The sequence below is a fragment of the Pinus tabuliformis genome, chromosome 1_1, assembly GCF_031772625.1.
Source record: "Pinus tabuliformis cultivar Carrire ecotype Pingquan chromosome 1_1, CPIR1, whole genome shotgun sequence".
NCBI lineage: Eukaryota > Viridiplantae > Streptophyta > Pinopsida > Pinales > Pinaceae > Pinus > Pinus tabuliformis.
In genome coordinates this window covers 412,692,713-412,712,413 of record NC_142297.1, presented here as the reverse complement: position 1 = coordinate 412,712,413, position 19,701 = coordinate 412,692,713, and the positions used below count along the sequence as shown (strand labels likewise).

At 40.1% G+C, this 19,701-nt stretch overlaps 1 protein-coding gene across 1 annotated transcript in view; it reads left to right on the top strand.

The window, feature by feature from the left end:
- The window catches only part of LOC149213449 (uncharacterized), a 213,770-nt gene extending 195,048 nt beyond the window's left edge, over positions 1 to 18,722 (top strand). The window contains exons 7-9 of the mRNA XM_089392004.1: positions 17,774 to 17,849; positions 18,243 to 18,333; positions 18,425 to 18,722. Coding sequence (XP_089248130.1) covers positions 17,774 to 17,849; positions 18,243 to 18,333; positions 18,425 to 18,544 — 287 coding nt within the window. The 3' untranslated portion in view covers positions 18,545 to 18,722. The remainder of the gene's footprint in view (positions 1 to 17,773; positions 17,850 to 18,242; positions 18,334 to 18,424) is intronic.
- The last annotated feature ends 979 nt before the right edge of the window (positions 18,723 to 19,701 follow it).

The window sequence follows — 19,701 nt, the reverse complement described above, 5'->3', positions numbered from 1 at the left end:
CAACTTTATTTGTCAAGAAAGTTGGCAAAACAGTTGTATATCTTGTGGTATATGTAGACAATCTTTTGATGACAGGGAACAATGAAAGCTACATTGCATCCATAAAGAAGGAATTGGGGAAAAGTTTTGAAATGACTGATTTGGGCTATCTTGGCATTGAAGTAACCCAACATCCAAAGTCCATATTTCTTTCTCAAAAGAAATACATTGGAGATCTGTTGAACAGGTTTGGCATGACAGAGTGCAATCCTCTCACTACTCCAATGGAACAAAACTTAAAGCTCACATCTATTGAAGGAAAAGAATTTGAGGATGCAACAAAGTATAGACAGCTTGTAGGAAGTCTCAACTACCTAACTACAACCAGACCAGACATTTCGTTTGCTGTTGGAATCCTCTCCAGGTTTATGCAAAAGCCTTGTGAGGGACATTGGTCTGCTGCTAAAAGAGTTCTAAGGTACTTGAAGGGAACTCAAGACTTTGGAATCAAGTATACACAGGTGGACGACTTCAGTTTGATTGGATACTCTGATTCAGACTTCGATGGAGACAAAGAAACTGGGGTATCAACTTCAGGATATGCTATGAGTCTTGGATCAGGAGCTGTCTCTTGGAGATCACACAAACAATCAGTTCCAGCACATTCCACAACAGAAGCAGAATACGTGGTAGTAGCTGAAGCAACAAAAGAAATTGTGTGGCTTAGGAAAATTCTTGAAGATTTGCAGGTAAAACAAGTACAATCAACTCCACTCATGATTGACAATACCTCTGCAATAAAGTTGGCCAAGAACCCAAAGTTCCATGATCGAACGAAGCACATCAATACTAAATATCATCTGATTCGACATCATGTTGAGGCCAAAACAATCCATCTCCGTCATTGTTCCATAAATGAGCAAATTGCAGACATCTTCACCAAAGCGCTTGGAAGAGAAAAGGCTGAACGATTCAGAACGATGCTTGGACTCACCAACATCCCTTCAGATTAAGGGGGGGAATGTTGACACCTAATCTTCATGATTGGGTGAAATTATGTAAATAATTAAATTAGGAATGTGAACAGTCATTGGGAGATGAACTGAACAGTCACTCCCTATTGTATATAACAAAGACCTACCTAATGGAATAATACACGAATCAGTTTGTTTTGTGGAGTTACTGCCTGGCCTGACAAAGACGAAGAATATTCCAAAGTTGATTGAAGTTTGACCTTGTAGGAGCTCGCACGTGTGGACTATAGTTTTTGTGAAAATGGTTGAGTTTTTTTTCAAGTAATTGCATGCCAAAATTCGGCCCTAGTTGCAGGTTCGAAATTTCTAAAGTTTGACCAGTTTGGAGTAGGTTTGACTAGTTTTAACTTTAACTTTGGAGGTGACATGGAGGAGGGCTTGGGCTTGGTCTCTTGGTGGCAATTTGATCTTTGTCTTGGTCCTTGATATCTCATTTTGATTTGATTCTATAAGAGAAGGTTTGTTGGGTTTTCCCCTTGTGGGTTTTGCCCTGGCTAGTAGCCTAATTTTAGTGTCTCTTGACTCTTTGTGATCTCTCCATTCTTGAAAGATTGAACATTTATATAATTGCTTAATGAAGAGGATATAAGAAGTAATAGAAGAAGACATCTAATATTCACAAGTAATTATCAGGAAGAGAAATTAGGTGTTAATCTTTACTACACTTGGCTTCTCAACGTGGTATTAGAGCTAAGGTGAACAAAGGAAGAGCTAAAGGCTAAGAAAGGAAGCTTGTATATCACAACTTGTTGGCACGTTTGAAGACACCATACATCATCTCTCTCTCTCTAACAAAGCAAAGAGAGGAGGCTTGAAGATCTTCTCTTGAAGACATCATGATAGCAAGTCTCACTCAAGGACATTCTTGCAACAACTTTCTCTCTCATTGTCAAGTAAGTACCTTTCTATACTTTATGTCTAATCCTCCCAATCAAATGACTTCTATCTGCAAGGAACGCTGATTGGGCAAGAAACATTGATGATTGAAAGAGTACCAGTGGGAATGCGTTCTTCTTGGGAGACTATCTTGTGTCCTAGCTTAGCAAGAAACAATCATTTATATCTCTCGCCACAGCTAAAACCGAGTGTTAATCTAGGTTGTCATTGATGTCAATATGGTATTGGCTTCTTACCTCGGATGATCTTGATGATGAAAGACTTTATGATGACATGGAAAAGTCAATATGATTAATGGCATATCACCACTATCTTGATGACATTATAAGCCTATGATGAAGAAGCCTAACAAGAAGCCAAACCATGAAGAAGCCTAACTGTCCTACCTCCATTTCTGCACTCATAAAGGACCAGTCACATTAAAATTATTTTTCACCTCCTTAGAGGCAGAATCTCACCATGAGACCTTCACCATCTTGAAGAGCTTAATTTTTCCTTTCCAACGAGCTATTACTCAGCCCGAAACTCCAAGCGGTTTGGGAGAAATTAATTTTTGAAGTTAAGTTATTAATTCTGGACATGGAGCCGACCTGAGCAAACCTACCTTGTCGGCCAACAAAAGTGACATGTCTCTTCATACCTCTGTACAAAAAAGACTATTAATACACAGTCTGAGTTTTAGTTTTCATCATCCAATTTGGTGAAGAGTATTACAGGAAGACATAAAGGTGATAAGTGTTCACATCTCGTGAACCAAGGAGGCCGAGGAGAAGTTTGTTGTTTGGGTATTTTCAGTGATAACGTTGCTTGCAAGTTCTGAACAACCTCCTGTGGGATTGCAGACTTAAAACTGTGATAATTTATAGACCTCGGTCCTGTGAAGAGGAGGCTAAACAACAACTCGGATTGCACTTCTTTTGCTGGACAACTCACCTCAGAATTGTAGATTGTCTATCTCTGATTTCGGACTATGTTTTGGGGACTGTGCTAATCTGTAACTAGGGCTTGAAGCTTTCGGAACAGTGCAGACTTATATCTTGTCTCAAAGGTGCCTCGGACTGAGATTAATCTCTTCGGACCTGTGCTGTAGCAGTGAGGGTGCTTCAGACTGTTGACAATCTGCTTCGGACCTGTATCTTCACTTTGTTTTAGAGCTGTGAAGAGATAATATGAGTATATACTTGTTACATACCTGTTGCCTGTTCTGTGGAGGTTACTTGATTCGGTCTTTGTGGCTCTTTACTTATTTCGGACCTATGAAAGTATAAACAAACTCAGGCCTGTGGTAACAATCTCAGATTGAAGTGGCTTGGAATTTTCAGTGACAATACTTTGAGCTGTTGCAGTGTTGGTGCAGCATGGTGCAAGAATATTGTTGCTGAATAGATGGTGTAGAATTGGTGAGCTATGGTGACGAAGTGTTGGTGAAGTACTGGTGACATGTGGTGCAAAAACATTGATGCAGAATTGATGAAGAAGTATGGTGCAGTTTGGTGCAGAGTTGATGGTGCAGATGTGGTGATGTAGAATGGTGCAGTGGAGCAGGCTTAGTGCAGCATAGTGAAGAGACCTTGAAGACATCTTGAAGCACCCATTGAAGTCTTGTGGAGAAAATGATCAGCTGTTGAAGTAAGTCTTTCATACACTATTTGTTAAAAATTGAAGGATTGGTGTCCTTTGGGTAGGTGCCCATAAACACAAGGTTGGTGCCTTGGAGAAGATAGGGTCGAAGCCCTAGAGATCAGAGCCTCATTAAGTCCAAGTTGGTGCTTGGCAATAGGTTGGTGCCTCAATTTCTGAAGGGTTGGAACCCTCACTTCTTATTGTACTTCTTTATTTGGTAAAAGGATTTTTTCTATAGTAAGATTATTCATTTTTTTATTTTAATTGTGAAGAATCTAACTGGAAATAATAACAATTGAAAAGAAATACTGATTCACCCCCCTCTCAGTGTTTCCAACACCAAGTACATTGCAACAACAAATTGTTGTACACAAATCCTATGGATGAAGGAAGCCTTGAAGGATGTCAACATAGAAACAAATCAGCCTATCACCATCTACTGTGACAGCACCAGTGCAATAAACCTCTCAAAGAATCCAGTGGTGCATTTGAAGACAAAACATATACCAATCAAGTATCACTTCCTCTATGAACAGGTTGCGGCGCAGAACATCAAAATGGAGTATGTCAACACTAAGGAGCAAATTGCAGATATATTCACAAAACCCCTACCTCACGAAGCGTTTGAACATCTTAGTCAAAAGATAGGGGTCATTTCTCTTGCATCTCATTAGAGCATCCCTTTGCTATTGATGTCAAAGAGGGAGAATATGATAGGGGGAGCAACACAATGATAGGGGGAGCAACACGATGATAGGAGAGTAGCACGATAATGATGACAGGGGGAGCAGTATATGAGGAGATTGTTGCCATCAATAACAAAGGGGGATTTTATTGGAGAAATTAATTTTTATTGATGTCAAAGGGACTTCAACTAAGATAAAATTGTCATAGGCTCATAGAGGACATCAAGCCCTTTCCAATGCGCATTTACTTGCCCCCTAACTCTTATTCATTCAGGAAATTTTGAATTTTCAAGTTCAAAAAATACATTTCTTCAAGCCTACATAAGCCTACATAAGTCAGCCTACATGAGTGTAGAAATTTCTGTTTTTCCACCCCGGTTTTCAGTTTCTTCTTATTTCTCCCATGTAGTTAAATGCCCATTCCTATAACCATACATTTAACAGACTGAAAAAAATAAATATTGCTGAAAACACAAATTCTGGAAAATTTTCAGAATGCTGGAAATTGCAGAATTAAAAATCAGCAATCAAAAACAGCCATTAAAACACATTAAAACACTGATATTTTTGGTCAACTTGACCCTGGAAAAACCCCCTACAACTCTTGGGGAAAACCAGTTTGAGAGCTCTTCTTTATTTCTGAAAATTGCCTTTTTACAGTGAGAATTATTCAGCAAAAAATCAGCAAGCAAATTTACAACTTATCTCCTTTCCCGTGCCTCACAGCAATCTGGAAATTACAGCAAACATGACAACAATAAATGCTGTACGGCCTCCGTTTTGTGTGCAGAAAAATCAGCAAACTGCTCCTCGATTTTTGTGCAAAAATCTGCCTTTCACTATGTGCTGAATCAACTGTACAAATCTGCTCAACTGCTGCCTTGGAATGTGTGCCAAGCTGCTGTCTCCTTCTCCTCCCTGCTCAGAAATCTCTCTTGCTCTCTTGCTCTCCTTCTCCCAATCTGCTCATGAAAGAATGAATGACCTTTTCCTCCTTTAATATAACTCCAAGTGACTTTTGGGTGATCCAAGTGACTTTTGGGTGATCTCTAAATCCAATGGCTGAAATAGATTTAGATCAATGGTTGAGATTAAATGCTCATTTAAATCTCACTTTCTATTTTTTAATTCACCCCACTTTAATAAAGACCCACTTAGTCATTTATTTCCAAAGTCACTTTTCCTTTCTAATTTTTCATTGACTTTATAAAAGTCACTTTAAAATTAGACTTAATAACTTTATCACTTAAAGTCACTTTTAAATTAGATTTAACTTTATAAAATTATAAAGTCACTTTAGGAGAAAAATTAAATTCTTTTGGACACTTTTCCCTAGGCCAAAGATCAAAGCCTAAGGGAACCACCTGTCCTCCGGTACCAAATTTCAACACTCCCTCTTACCGAGGAAGGTGTTCCTCACCACACCCATCTTGTCTCTGAAGTAGACATGCTTGCCCCGTGGTAAGGCTTTGGTAAGGATATCTGCAACCTGCTCATCAGTGGAAATATACTCAAGCTTCACAACTCCCTTCTGAACATAGTCTCTGATGAAATGATATCTGATCCCGATATGCTTTGACCTGTCATGAAATACTGGATTCTCCGTGAGTTTAATGCAACTCTGATTATCACAGTAAATCACTGAAGGTCTCAACGGCTGACCAAATAAGCCAAACAACATCTTGCGAAGCCAGATGGCCTCACAACTAGCTAGACTGGCTGCCATATACTCTGCTTCCGCTGAACTCAGTGCTACTGACTGCTGCTTCCGGCTGAACCATGACACTACTGCTGAACCCAACCCAAAACAACACCCTGAAGTGCTCTTCCTATCAGAAGCACAACCTGCCCAATCAGAATCAGTGTATCCTGCCAATCTCACTCCATCTCCCTGCCTGTAGTCCAGACCATAATCCACTGTCCCCTGCAAGTACCGCAAAATGTGTTTTGCAGCCACCCAGTGAACCTTCCTAGGCTCACACATAAACTGACTCATCGTGTTGACTGCAAAACAGATATCTGGTCTAGTGTTGACCAAATACATCAAGGAACCAATCAGCTGCCTGTACAATGTGGGATCCACCAACTCGGAATCCGAAGCATGAAGCTTCTTCCAGTTGGTGATCATCGGTGTCGACATGGGTCTACAATCCTCCATGTGGAATCTGCTAAGGATGTCCACAATATACTTCCCCTGCCCCAGGAAGAAATGCCCCTCCTCCTGCCACACCTCCAAACCCAAAAAGTAATGCATCAAGCCGATGTCCTTCATCTCAAACTCCGCCGCAAGATCTCTCTTGCAGTGCTCTATGAGTCTCTCTGCACCTGTAATGATCAAGTCATCCACATACAGCACCAGAATGAGAGGCTCCTCACCAATCACAATAAAGTAAAGGTTCGGATCTGCCTCACTCTTTGTGAAACCCATCCCCTGCAAGTATGCATCTATCCTGGAGTACCAAGCTCTGGGAGCTTGCTTCAGGCCATAAAGGGCCTTCTTCAATCTGCACACATGGGACTCCTTCCCATGCACCTCAAAGCCCTGTGGCTGCTCAATGTACACCTCCTCCTGTATGAAGCCATTGAGAAATGCGGTCTTCACATCCATCTGGTGGATCTTCCAACCCATCTCTGCTGCTATCGATATAATGGAGCGGATCGAAGTATATCGAGCCACGGGAGCGAAGGTCTCCTCATAATCAACTCCCTCTACCTGGGAGAACCCTCTAGCCACAAACCTCGCTTTGAATTTCTCAATGCTGCCATCTGCAGCATGCTTTACCTTGTAAAGCCATCTGGAAGTAACCACGGATTTGCCCTCAGGCCTCGGCACCACCTCCCAAACATCATTCTTCATGATAGAAGAATACTCCTCCTGCATGGCCTCTCTCCAGACCTGCTGGCTAGCTGCCTCCTCATAGCTAGAAGGCTCAGAGTCAAGGATGCTGGTAACCATCGCCATATAGCTACAAAACCTCTCAGGTGGTCTACTCTCTCTGACCGGCCTCTTCGGCTCAGCAACAGATGTGGCATCTCTCAAGGTGTCCTGAAGCCACTTGGGCTTCCTCTTCCCTGAGCGCACTTCTCCCACCGGAGAATGAAACTCCTCCTCCTCATCATCATCAGTAGCCTGAACTCCTGACTGTCTGTCTGCTGTCCTCCTGCCTGCACCTGAACCTGTAGAAGCTGAGGTACCGTGTGAACTGTCCATCAGTGGACTCCCTAGTGAACTGCTCTGTGAACTGCTCTGCATGCTGCCCGGAGCACCACCCCTCTGGCTCGATGAGCCACTGCTCACTGACGGACCTGACATCCTCATAGATGTACCTCCGGATCCTCCTGATCCCTGCCCACTGGATCCCTGCGACTGACTCAACTGCTGCTGAGGGTCTGGCTGATCCAGATACTCTAACTCCCGTGACCTCCTAAAGGCCCTGTCCTCCTCGAACTTCACATCCCGTCTGACAACAACTCTCCTCTGTGCAGGAATGTAAATCCGAAAGGCCTTTGAGGTCTCACTGTAGCCCACAAAGATACCCTTCTCTGCGGTGGGCTCTAGTTTGGTCCTCTTCTCCTTGGGTATATAGGAGTATGTAATGCATCCAAAGATATGAAGATGACCAAGATCAGGCTTCTTCCCAGAGAAAGCCTCCTCCGGAGTCATGTGCCCCAAGGCACGATGCGGACTCCTGTTCTGCAAGTAAACAGCTGTGTTGCAGGCCTCTGCCCACAAGAACAATGGCAACCCCTGATCATGTAACATGGCTTTGGCAGCCTCTATGATGGATCTGTTCTTCCTCTCCGCAACCCCGTTCTGCTGGGGGTTGTAAGGAACAGTGAACTCCCTCCTAATGCCTGCCTCCGCACAATAGTCAACAAACTCTCCAAGGGTGTACTCTCCTCCATTGTCCGACCTCAAGGACTTGATCTTTCGACCTGTCTGAGTCTCCACAAGAGCTCTGAACTCCTGAAACCGCTTGAAGACCTCACTCTTGGTCTTCAAAAAATAAATCCAGGTCCTCCTGGAGTGATCATCAATGAATAAAACATAGTACTCATATCCACTCAAGGAAACATGAGACATCCGACCGCTCACATCGGAATGAATCAAATCAAGTATCCCCGTCGCTCTGCTGTCACTGCTGGGAAAAGGGGATTTGGCAAATTTGCCCATCGCACAACCTCTGCAAGTATCAAAGTGATCAGTACTGAAATCTGGCACACCTGTAGTGATCTCCCGCAATGTCCTCAAGGCTCCATGATACATATGTCCCATCCTGCGGTGCCAAATCTCACACAGCTCAGAACTGCTAGCTCTGCTGTCGGTACTACTGCTCAATGCCAAAAGGGGTTGGAATGCAAACTTGTACACCTTTGCATGGCGTACACCTATCACTCTAGCTGAATCAGCTGGAGTGTCCCTGGGATACATCAACACCTGTCCTCCCCTGAACAGTACCTCATATCCTCTGTCCTCCAAAGCTGAGACGGATATGAGGTTCTTCCTCATCCCTGGCACATAAAGAACCTCTGACACCTTCAAGGGAGGTTTGGACTCCCTCTGAAATGTCACTGTCCCCACCCCGACTGCTCTAACAACTCTGTCATCACCGAGTACTACCTCAATATCAGTGCCACTCTCTGAAAGCTCTGAGAAGTACTCACGGACTCCTGTCATGTGACGTGAAGCCCCACTGTCCACATACCAGATACCTGAAGATGCTCCGCTAATCGAGGGAAAAGCATGCTCCCTCTGAACCTGTGTGGCAGGTGATCCTGCACTAGAGGACTCACATGTAGTGAACGCAAACTCCCGGTCAAAACGACCCGCAAAGTCCTCAATCTCAGCTGAAGCTGCCACATCCTGGTTCTTCCCCTTCTTCTTCTTCTTCTCCGGACACACAACTGCATAGTGTCCCATCTTCTGACAATTCCAACACTTCACCTTGGAATAGTCCTTCTGTGTGTTCCCCTGTTTACCTTTACCTTTGCCTTTGCCTCCACCACCGCTTGTGGAAGCCTGCTTCTTCCCTTTGCCTTTCTTGCCTCCTGCCACCAGTGCTACGTCCTCATCCTGCTCAACTGGCTTGGCTGCCCCAAGCTGTCCTTTCCTGATCTCTGTCTGAATACAATCATCCCAAAACCTCTCCCATGTGGGAAGGGTCTCACGTGCACAAACCCCATCAGCAAAGTTCAACCATGAACGGGGGAGGCCATTCACTGCAATACGCACCAACTCAGTGGATGGAATGGCCTCTCCAATCGCTGCCAACTCATCTCTCACATTGGTAATCTTTGTGAGATATCCAGCTGCACTATCATTACCCATCTTAATGTTCTTCAGCTTCTCCTTCAGGACCATCTTCCGGTTCTCATTGGTACTCTGGTAGAGATTGGACAATGCTGTCCACATCTCATGGGCATTGCTCTTTCCTCTCACATGAGGAATGCAATGGTCTTTGATTCCGTCTAGAATCAGCCTCTTACCCTTATTGTTCTTCTTTTTATACTCAGCCAACTGAGTAACATCAGTGGGCACAACAACAGGGTTCTGTGCTGTATGCACCATGATATCCCAGACTTCTGCCTCCTCAAAGATACTCTGCATTCTCTCCTTCCAAACGCTGTAATTTATATGCCCATCCAGCCTATCCTCCACCCTCAATCCCAATGACATCCTGCTGTCCTAAAACTGAAAAATAGCACTGCTGTAGTAAAGATAAAACTGCTGTTTATGAAAAAATCAGCTTGCTGGAATTTTCTGAGTGAAAAATCAGCAACTGTAATTTTTCCTTTTGCTGTCCCAAACTGCCCTTCAGCACTCAAGCTCTGATACCATGTAGAAATTTCTGTTTTCCCACCCCGGTTTTCAGTTTCTCCTTATTTCTCCCATGTAGTTAAATGCCCATTCCCATAACCATACATTTAACAGACTGAAAAAAATAAATATTGCTGAAAACACAAATTCTGGAAAATTTTCAGAATGCTGGAAATTGCAGAATTAAAAATCAGCAATCAAAAACAGCCATTAAAACACATTAAAACACTGATATTTTTGGTCAACTTGACCCTGGAAAAACCCCCTACAACTCTTGGGGAAAACCAGTTTGAGAGCTCTTCTTTATTTCTGAAAATTGCCTTTTTACAGTGAGAATTATTCAGCAAAAAATCAGCAAGCAAATTTACAACTTATCTCCTTTCCCGTGCCTCACAGCAATCTGGAAATTACAGCAAACAGGACAGCAATAAACGCTGTACGGCCTCCGTTTTGTGTGCAGAAAAATCAGCAAACTGCTCCTCGATTTTTGTGCAAAAATCTGCCTTTCACTATGTGCTGAATCAGCTGTACAAATCTGCTCAACTGCTGCCTTGGAATGTGTGCCAAGCTGCTGTCTCCTTCTCCTCCCTGCTCAGAAATCTCTCTTGCTCTCTTGCTCTCCTTCTCCCAATCTGCTCATGAAAGAATGAATGACCTTTTCCTCCTTTTCCTCCTTTAATATAACTCCAAGTGACTTTTGGGTGATCTCTAAATCCAATGGCTGAAATAGATTTAGATCAATGGTTGAGATTAAATGCTCATTTAAATCTCACTTTCTATTTTTTAATTCACTCCACTTTAATAAAGACCCACTTAGTCATTTATTTCCAAAGTCACTTTTCCTTTCTAATTTTTCATTGACTTTATAAAAGTCACTTTAAAATTAGACTTAATAACTTTATCACTTAAAGTCACTTTTAAATTAGATTTAACTTTATAAAATTATAAAGTCACTTTAGGAGAAAAATTAAATTCTTTTGGACACTTTTCCCTAGGCCAAAGATCAAAGCCTAAGGGAACCACCTGTCCTCCGGTACCAAATTTCAACAATGAGCACCCCCAAAATATGTCTTTTCAAATAGGAGCTATGCTCCTCCATTTAACCCATCCACTTGGTCAAGCAAGCATAAAAGAGTTCGGATTTGAGACAAGGAGTTCACAACTTGTGAACTAGGAGTTGTTCAAGATGGCTAGATGAAGGAGTATTGTTCTAGTTTTTTGATTATACCTTTTTCTGTGGTTCATTTGGAGCAGATTTGATATTTTCTGTGGTTCGTTTGGAGCAGAGTTGATACTTTTATATGGTGGTTATACTCTTTCAAGGTTTGATCTATGTCTGAGTTTTTGGCCCTCTGTGCTCAGCCCTGAAGCCAAGATAGACCTGAGTTTCAGCCCCTCTAAAGGCCTCAGTCTCGGCCTTCTGTAAGGTCTGTTATAGACCTGAGTTTCGGCCTCTGTGGAAAGCTGTTAGAGACCTTACTTTCGGCCTCTGTGAAGCATGACCAGACCTCTGTTTCGGCCCTGAAATAACACATAATTACAGCCTATACCTGTGACACTGCTTGACATTTGGACAGGTAGATAATTGATGGAACACCTTGTCTTTTAAGCAGACTTTTGAAGGTATGCTTGGTTTAGTTTGAAGATATTCTTGGGAGCATTTTTAAGGTCATCCTTGAAGGCTTGTTGGAACCATTGAAGATATCTATAAAGCATTTGTTGAAGCTTTGGTTGAAGTATGTTGGAGTTCTCTTGATGACCTATTGGAGCATTCATTGGAGTCCTTTTGATGATCTTTTGGAGCACTCATAGAAGTTCTATTGGAGCTGATTGAAGAGATCTTGAAGCCAAACTTACAGAGTCTTTGAGAGCAGATTTTGACATCCTTTTGAAGTAGAGTTCAAGCTGAAATTTGAAGATCATCTGAAGCATCTTATAGAAGTATTTTGAAGACCTGGTGTAGCAGCATATGAAGCATTGTTGAAGACTTGGTGTAGCAGCATATGGAGCACTATTGAAGCCATTCTTGGAACACTGTTGAAGACATAGTGAAGCAGCATGGAGCAGTATTGATGTAATACCTTTGAAGACTTCAATAGCAGCATGGAGCAGTATTGAAGGCTGAAGACTGTTTTGGAAACACAATTGAAGGCATCCTTGGAATATTGAAGATGGCTGAAGACACTCTTGTAAAGCATTGGAGAAGTGTTGGAACCTATTAAAGTAAGTCTTGAAATTATTGTTTTTCTAGCAAGTTGTTTTGAAGCTGAGATTGTTGAAGAGGATTGGGGTCCTCAAGTTGACCAAGTAGGAGCTTGGGTCTGTTAAAGTTTGGAGTCTTGAAAAAATCATAGATATTGTTGTACATGTTGGAGTCTGATTTCTTGTACAAAAGGATTGGAGTCCTCTCCATTTTGATTAATAAAATTATTTTATGTTCTATCTCTTATGTTATGGTTTATTTTGAGATAAAAATCTAAACTGGCATAAAATAACAATTGAAGGAAATACTGATTCCCCCCCCCTCCCTTAGTATTCCGAATAGAAGTAAGTGATTTATCTCCATCTAATGCTTAATTTAGAAGATTGACATGAAGAATCCAAGAACTCTAGAAAATCTAACAATCAAGGTATTATCCTAACACTTTATTGCCATGGTGGTGGGTAATTGCCAACCCCAAACTCTTAAGGTTTTGGTTACATTAAGAAGGTAAGTGTAATGGTAGTTAGAGACAGTGGTAGTTTGCATAAGATCAAAGTACAAACACTCGATTGCAAAATGATGAAAATACCTTTTCAATGGTAGCCCACCTTCATCCAAGTGTTGATGTTGGATGGTGAAGGGCACATGGTTCATGCATAGACACATAGCATATCATCGTCAAATAGTGGTTGTTAAGGCCTGCTGGTTGGCTATCTATCCCACTGACTACCAAATGTAGGAGAAAAGTTTTCTCCCAAGGGGCTACCCATTTTGGTGGGTAACACTACCTTTGACTTTCAAGTCGCAGGAACAAAGCTACTTTGTTGTTATGTGAAAGGTCATAATGCAGAATTATTTGTCAATGATTATCGATTAAGGTCTCAGTTGTATGCCATGGCAATCGAAGGAGTACACAGAGTAATAGGAGCCCAATAGTTGGTAATAGTTAATATGGTGGGTTTAAATTTACAAAAAAAATTCTTAAGGTTTTTTGAAAATGAGAAAAATACAAGTTTCACGGAATCAAGAGCGCATTACAACCCCATTGCCCCCAAATAGTCTCATCCAATATAATGGAGAAAGTGATTAAGAAAGGAGCCCAATTTTATCTTTATTGTTATTCAATTGAGGGAGCTTCTAATGAAATATATGATCCGAAAGGACTATATAAATTTCTTGGGAAATATAGTACCATTTTTCAACACCCTACTTTGTTATCTTCCCCTAGAGTTATCTAGAGCTCATATAATAGAATTGATCGCTAGATCAGCCCTAGTTAGAGGAAAATATTATTAATTTTCTAGTGTTCTATGCTTAACACAATCGCTTATTACAATTCTTCTTCAATTAGCAATCAATATCCACTAAAATTCAATCTTACAACAATAGTAAGCAATTCTCGATAGAACAGTAAACCAATGCACAATAGAGGACAACCAAGAACAATAGAGACACAAGATTTGGTCAAAGACCAGAGAAAAACCCCACAAGGGAGAAAACCCTTTCCAAATTCTTCTTTTATTAAATTGTCATCAAATGTTCAATAGAGAGGTACGATGTTCAAGTACATCCACAATGAATCGAAGAGTCAAGCCCTTGACTAACCAAGTCAACTATCCAATATCCAATTCAAATTGAATAATGCAGACAAATCTGGTTCAAAGTCAAATATGTCAATTTTGGTCAAAGTCAACAACAACAAGAGAAGCCCTAACTAGTCAACAATCAACGGTCAAATCAACCTCTAAAGAATTTGGTCAAAGCAATAGTCAACTCAGCCTTCCAGGCTTAGTCAAATCTAGTCAAAACAATCAACAATTCTCCCACAGAATTTGGTCAAAGTCAAGGTGTTGGCCTGCAGAAGTCCTAGCCCAAAACTTGAAGTCAACGCAGGACAAAATGCCCAGATAAACTCGGTCAAATTAGTAGTCAACTCGAATTCCCAAACAATCCAAGAATTCAGTCAACCCAAGTCAAAATTTCCAAGTCAACACTAGTCAACAAATTCCCTTCTCTCTCTTTCGTGCATGTGTGATGATGCCTCCAAGTGATGTGACACGATGTTTATTTATATGAGGTTGATGAGGTGGCTTTTCCTTGCTCAGGTCGACTTGTACTTTTGTGCACATGTTGGTTTCATATTAAAAATAATATTTTTCCTTGACCAAATTAAATTCTTCCAAGGGCTACTAGGGTCTTCTCCGGATGAGGAAGGCTTCCCAAAGGAGGGAATTTCTCCTTGAGCTGCCAAATTTCAACAAATATTACAGGTAGTCCTATAGACAAAGAACATAAATTGAACACTTGGTCGAAGAATTATTGGATTGTGGTGTTATAACTTGAAGGAATATTCTGTATTCAACTCTGATCATACTCGTGAGAAAGAAGGGTGGTTCTTGTTACAACATAATTGCGCACTTCTTGAGATAAATTCTGAAAAATCAAGTGCGAAACCCATTACCCCTTAGAGGGGCTCACTATCACCTCACTAACCCTCTTCTTGGTTTTGGTTAGCTCTCCTCCACCTTAAGAGGGGTTCTCCTTGAGATAGCTATGCTAGGGCTTGGTAGTTCCAAGATTTTTGCTTAGAAGTTCCTATGGGTCAATCTAAAGGTTAATATCAACCAATAAAGTCTCAAGTAAGTCCCCAAACACAAAGAATCATGGAATTACCAGATGGTCTTGGAGAGAAAACCCCAACAAAACAATTTTAAAGATTATAAAGAAAAATGGGTGATGGGGGATCTAATGTTAGTGCCTTAGGTCGTCACTATATATATACGGGGGCAGGAGGGGGGGGGGGGGGGCATATGGAGCCAGGGAATGAAAGAATTTCTAGGGTTTCCTTGGGGTAATGACTAGATCCAAACAAGCTAGTGGCAAATAACTAGCTTAATAATTGCAGAAATTTCAGACCTCCTAAGGGATTTCTCCTTGAAATTCACCATGCCAAATGAGGAAGTGCACCTATATTTATAGAGGAGATGCTCAACTTCCCTGACATTAAAATATTAATTTTTAGACTAAAACCCCCTATTCTAACCTATGGAGGGACAAAAGGCTCTCTTGTTTAATTAATTAATCTAATTTAAAATATTTTAGGGGCATTCATGTCATTTGTATAAAGATAAGGGACCTAGGCCCTCAAAATTGACCCTTTTTCACAAATGAAGGGAAATAAGAGGTGTTGGTGCAGCATCCAACCTTCAAAGGCCCTTCAACCACATACCATTTCTTAAGCAACCTACAAAACTGTGTCCAACAAGATAATCCCCTGGCATAGGTATCTCTTGGAATCTTTTGAGAAGGTTTGGATTAGAACTATACAAGTAAACCTTTGCATTCAAACTTGCACCAATTAATTTTCCTGCGCTAGCCATTTTTGAAACTTTGTTCAACTTTATCCTTACTTAGATTGGCATTCACTGTTAAAGATTTTAGTACCCAACCAAAATTGTGGGTAACAATTCCTATAGACATTGTATCGACTATAGAGCATTAAACACAATTGCTGTTAACTTTCCCATTTCATTTGTGGATGAACTACTGGACAAGATCCAAAGTGCTATGTATCTTTCTAAACTTGATCTGAAATCAGGCTATTCCCAGATAAGAATCGAGAAGGAGAGATTCCCCAAACTACTCTTTGTACCAATGAAGGCCTATTTGAATTCTGTGTCATGCCTTTCTGACTATTCAATGCCTCAGCTACTTTCAATGTAGTGATGAATGACTTATTTCATCCATACTTGTGGAAGTTTGTACTTGTGTTGTTTGATGATATAGTAGTTTACAAGAAAAGTTGGAGCTTGCACGTCAAGCATGCAGAGACATTCTTGAAACTATTAGAAGAAAATGAACTCTATGCAAACAAATCAAAAAGTAGTTTTGGAAGAGGAGAGAGAATTTCTGTGTCACATTGTATCAACAACAGGAATCAAGGCAGACCCAAAGAAGATTATGGTGTTTACTAATTTGCATACTTATAAACTATCACATTGCTACGAGGGTTTTTAGGTCTTACATGTTACTACAAAAGTTTTGTAAAAAACTGCGAAATTGTTTTTCCATTAACAACATGACTGAAAAAAGGTGGCTTAAGATGAAATGATGCAGTGAAAGATTTTTTTAAGAGGATGAAGACACTAGTGACTTGTAATTCTGTTTTAACTACCCTAGACTTCATGAAATCATTTGTTTTCAAATGTTATGCATCCAGAGTAGGGATAGGAGTCGTGTTTATGCAAAAAAATCACTGCATTGCCTTTGAAAGTTAACGATTAAACTCGAGTGAGCAAACAAAGTCTACATATGACAACAAAATGTTGGTAGTCATTCATGCCTGTGTAAAATGGAAACAATTTCTCCTTGGCACCAAATTTTGGTCAAAACAAACAACAATAGCTTGAATTTTTTTTAAATCATAAGAACAAAAAAATGGGTAAGCAAAATCCAAGTTTTTGACTTTGAAATCCTCTATAGGAAGGGCGAGGAAAACAGGTTGTTAGGATTCTCTGGAGGATCAAGATGTTGGGATAACATGGGCGATAGGTTCTTTATAGGAGATGATGGTTGATCTTGGGACTGTAGCAGGTATAGATTTGTAAATAGTAGTTTTGGTGGAATTGCAGACAAGTGTTAATGTAAACACTTCCCTTGTAAAGAGGGTGTGTTAGCTTTTGGATTGCTTCGAAAGTGTTTCCACGATGTTTGGGGGTAATTTATGAAGTTCTGAGTACATGGTGTATGTTCAGAGCCTCGATGGTCCAAGATGGCCACTGGGAAAAGGGTTTTGGTGTCGTGGGGTGGTGAAGGACAGTTTTGTCTTCCTACACAGCAGAGACCATGGATCAATCAAAGCTCTGATACAAGATATTGCACCCCAGCGATATATATATATATATATATATATCTATATATCTATATATTTGTACATTAGAATGCACAGAAATATATCATAATATGATCATTACAATGGTAGATGGTGTTTGTATAAATATAAATTGAATGGTCATTACGTTTGATATATATATATATATATATCAAATGTAATGACCATTCAATATATATTATGTTCTTTGAACTTTCACAGTGTGATTTTCTTTGTTTCTAATATGTTTGATACTTGGGGTTTAATTTACCTGTGATGCTTTTAGTTTATCAAATTCTGATAGTTAAGTTTGAGAAACAAAGCATTTTGGATCTACAGCCTCTATTCAGTGCAGGGTTACAGGTGGGTTCATCACATCCAGATTCTAGTTGGCCATTTATTGAGTTACAGGGAAACTACATATGAATTGACTCCCTAGAGGAACTACATGCGAATTGATTCCCAGTATTGTCTTGCAACATCATTTTTCTTGTTTGTTTAATTGGTTTGAAGGAAATGTAATATAAATGGATTGAAACAAAAAATGGTCTGCTTAATTCTGTGTTTTGACCTATTTCCTTGTGGAAATTAATAAGGTTAATATTTTTAATATTGTTTAGGCCGATTAATGTTGATGGTGTTTTGTTGTTGTCTCTGACACAGCCAGTGGTAAAGCTTCAGAATTTGGCTCTTTAATTGGTGGCTATATGTTTGAATGTTCATCTGGACTGGCACGAGCGTAAGTTCTCATTGATAGCTTTAAAATTCCTTGATCATTTTACCATTTGTAGATTGGCGTCTTTACTTGGTTGATTTGACATGAAATTTATTAGTTTTTATTACAAATCAGAAAGCATGTAACTGCTTCAACTTACCAGTTCAATACTCTGAATAGAGACTTGTAAGATTTTGCTAGTAGAAATAAAAGATGAGATCATAGATGGACAAGGTACAGCAAAGTTAATTTATGCCAGAATTCATGCTGTTCTTGTATTTAGTAGCACAACACTATTGATAAGAATATGTTTATCACCTGGTTTGCGGGCCTTCGAATTTGTGCCTTTTTCCTTCAGAGAGGCTTGGGAGGATGCATGTTGGAGATGACATGTAATTGGTGTTATCTTTACTACAGGTTATTAAGCAAGCCTACCTGTCCAGTTCTTGAAGCCCTAGGAAAAGGTCTATCGTTTGAAATAGCAGTTGGATTAAATGGTCGAGTTTGGGTAAGAAAACTACATTTTAATGTTTTTTTCAATTTGGGGTTAAAATAATTAGTGTCATTTAACAGCTTGTGTTCTTTTGATTCAATTTCAGGTGAATGCTCCATCTCATTCGACAGTTATTCTTGTTTCAAATGCTATTATGAATGCAGAATACTTGAGTGGGGTTCAGCAAAAAATCATGGTGGAGAAACTCTTGCAAAGAGTTCAATAGTGTGAATCTTTACTTGTAAATTTATCCAGGAATTATTATGCTAACAATGCTGTCAGTAATTGTACTGTACTTTCAAGGATTTCATAAACCTCTTTTTTTAATCAATTCCTTTTGTCGTGAGCTTATTCAATTGTGCATGATTGCAGAATTTTTACCAGGAGGCCTGTGAATTATTCTCGATTGATTGTCCACTTCTCTCTGTGATAAATTAATGAATAAATGTGGTAGTGTTTTGCAACTGGTATAACAGGGAATTCATGCCAAAGCTAAGATTAAGGGAACTCTATTAGTAGCTTGATTCACTGGAAGTACAAAGCACAGAGAGAGACACTGCTATCTGGACTATGCCAAATGCTTTGGATCTAGGTAAACTGTTTAGTTATAGAAAATCAGAGAATCAAGTTTCCTCCTCTCAGGGTGATTTGCACTGCTCAAAAGGTCAAGATAAACTGGATAATCTTAAGTCAGATTGACTCGCCAGTTTGTGTTTCTCTGATGTTTGGATAAATTATACAGATTTCATCTCTTTTTATAGTATCTCACAAGGTACTTTAGGGACACAGGAGAAGTTAAACACGTAAATCAACTCTGGCCAAAAGAATGTTACCTGCTTTGTTTACCCTGCAGAGATATAGCTGAGGCCCAAGCATTCCTTCAATGCTCTATCTCTAGTAGCTTAGGTATATTTTTCATATGTTGGCTTCTCTTTCGGGTGGTGTCAGATAGCGTTTTTTTGAGATATGTCAACTCCTTGTGGTGAAGCAAATTTTATATTCAGTGTTTCCCCTGGCACATGAGAAAGAAACACAGTATTGTTGCAGTTTCTCTTGATAGTTTTTGTATATCTTTACCAAGAGATGGAAGAGGAACTTAATGCTACGAGCATGATTTCTACATAAAATGTCAGATGTTTGTTAGATGCATTAATTTTGAAGCATCAAGTGCAATTATTTGGAAATAGTTAAAATATACTGGGGGTTTACATCTTCGAGTTTTTATATCTAAAAACCTTAACAGAATGACATCTCCGTACTTGGTTGTTGCAAAAAATTGCTTTTTTGGTGGTGCTGCTGCAGGTACTAATCATTGGATAAATTGACATTATGGGAATGAGTCTTATGGCTGATTATCAATTTGTTTTTGCCACCTTAACTTCT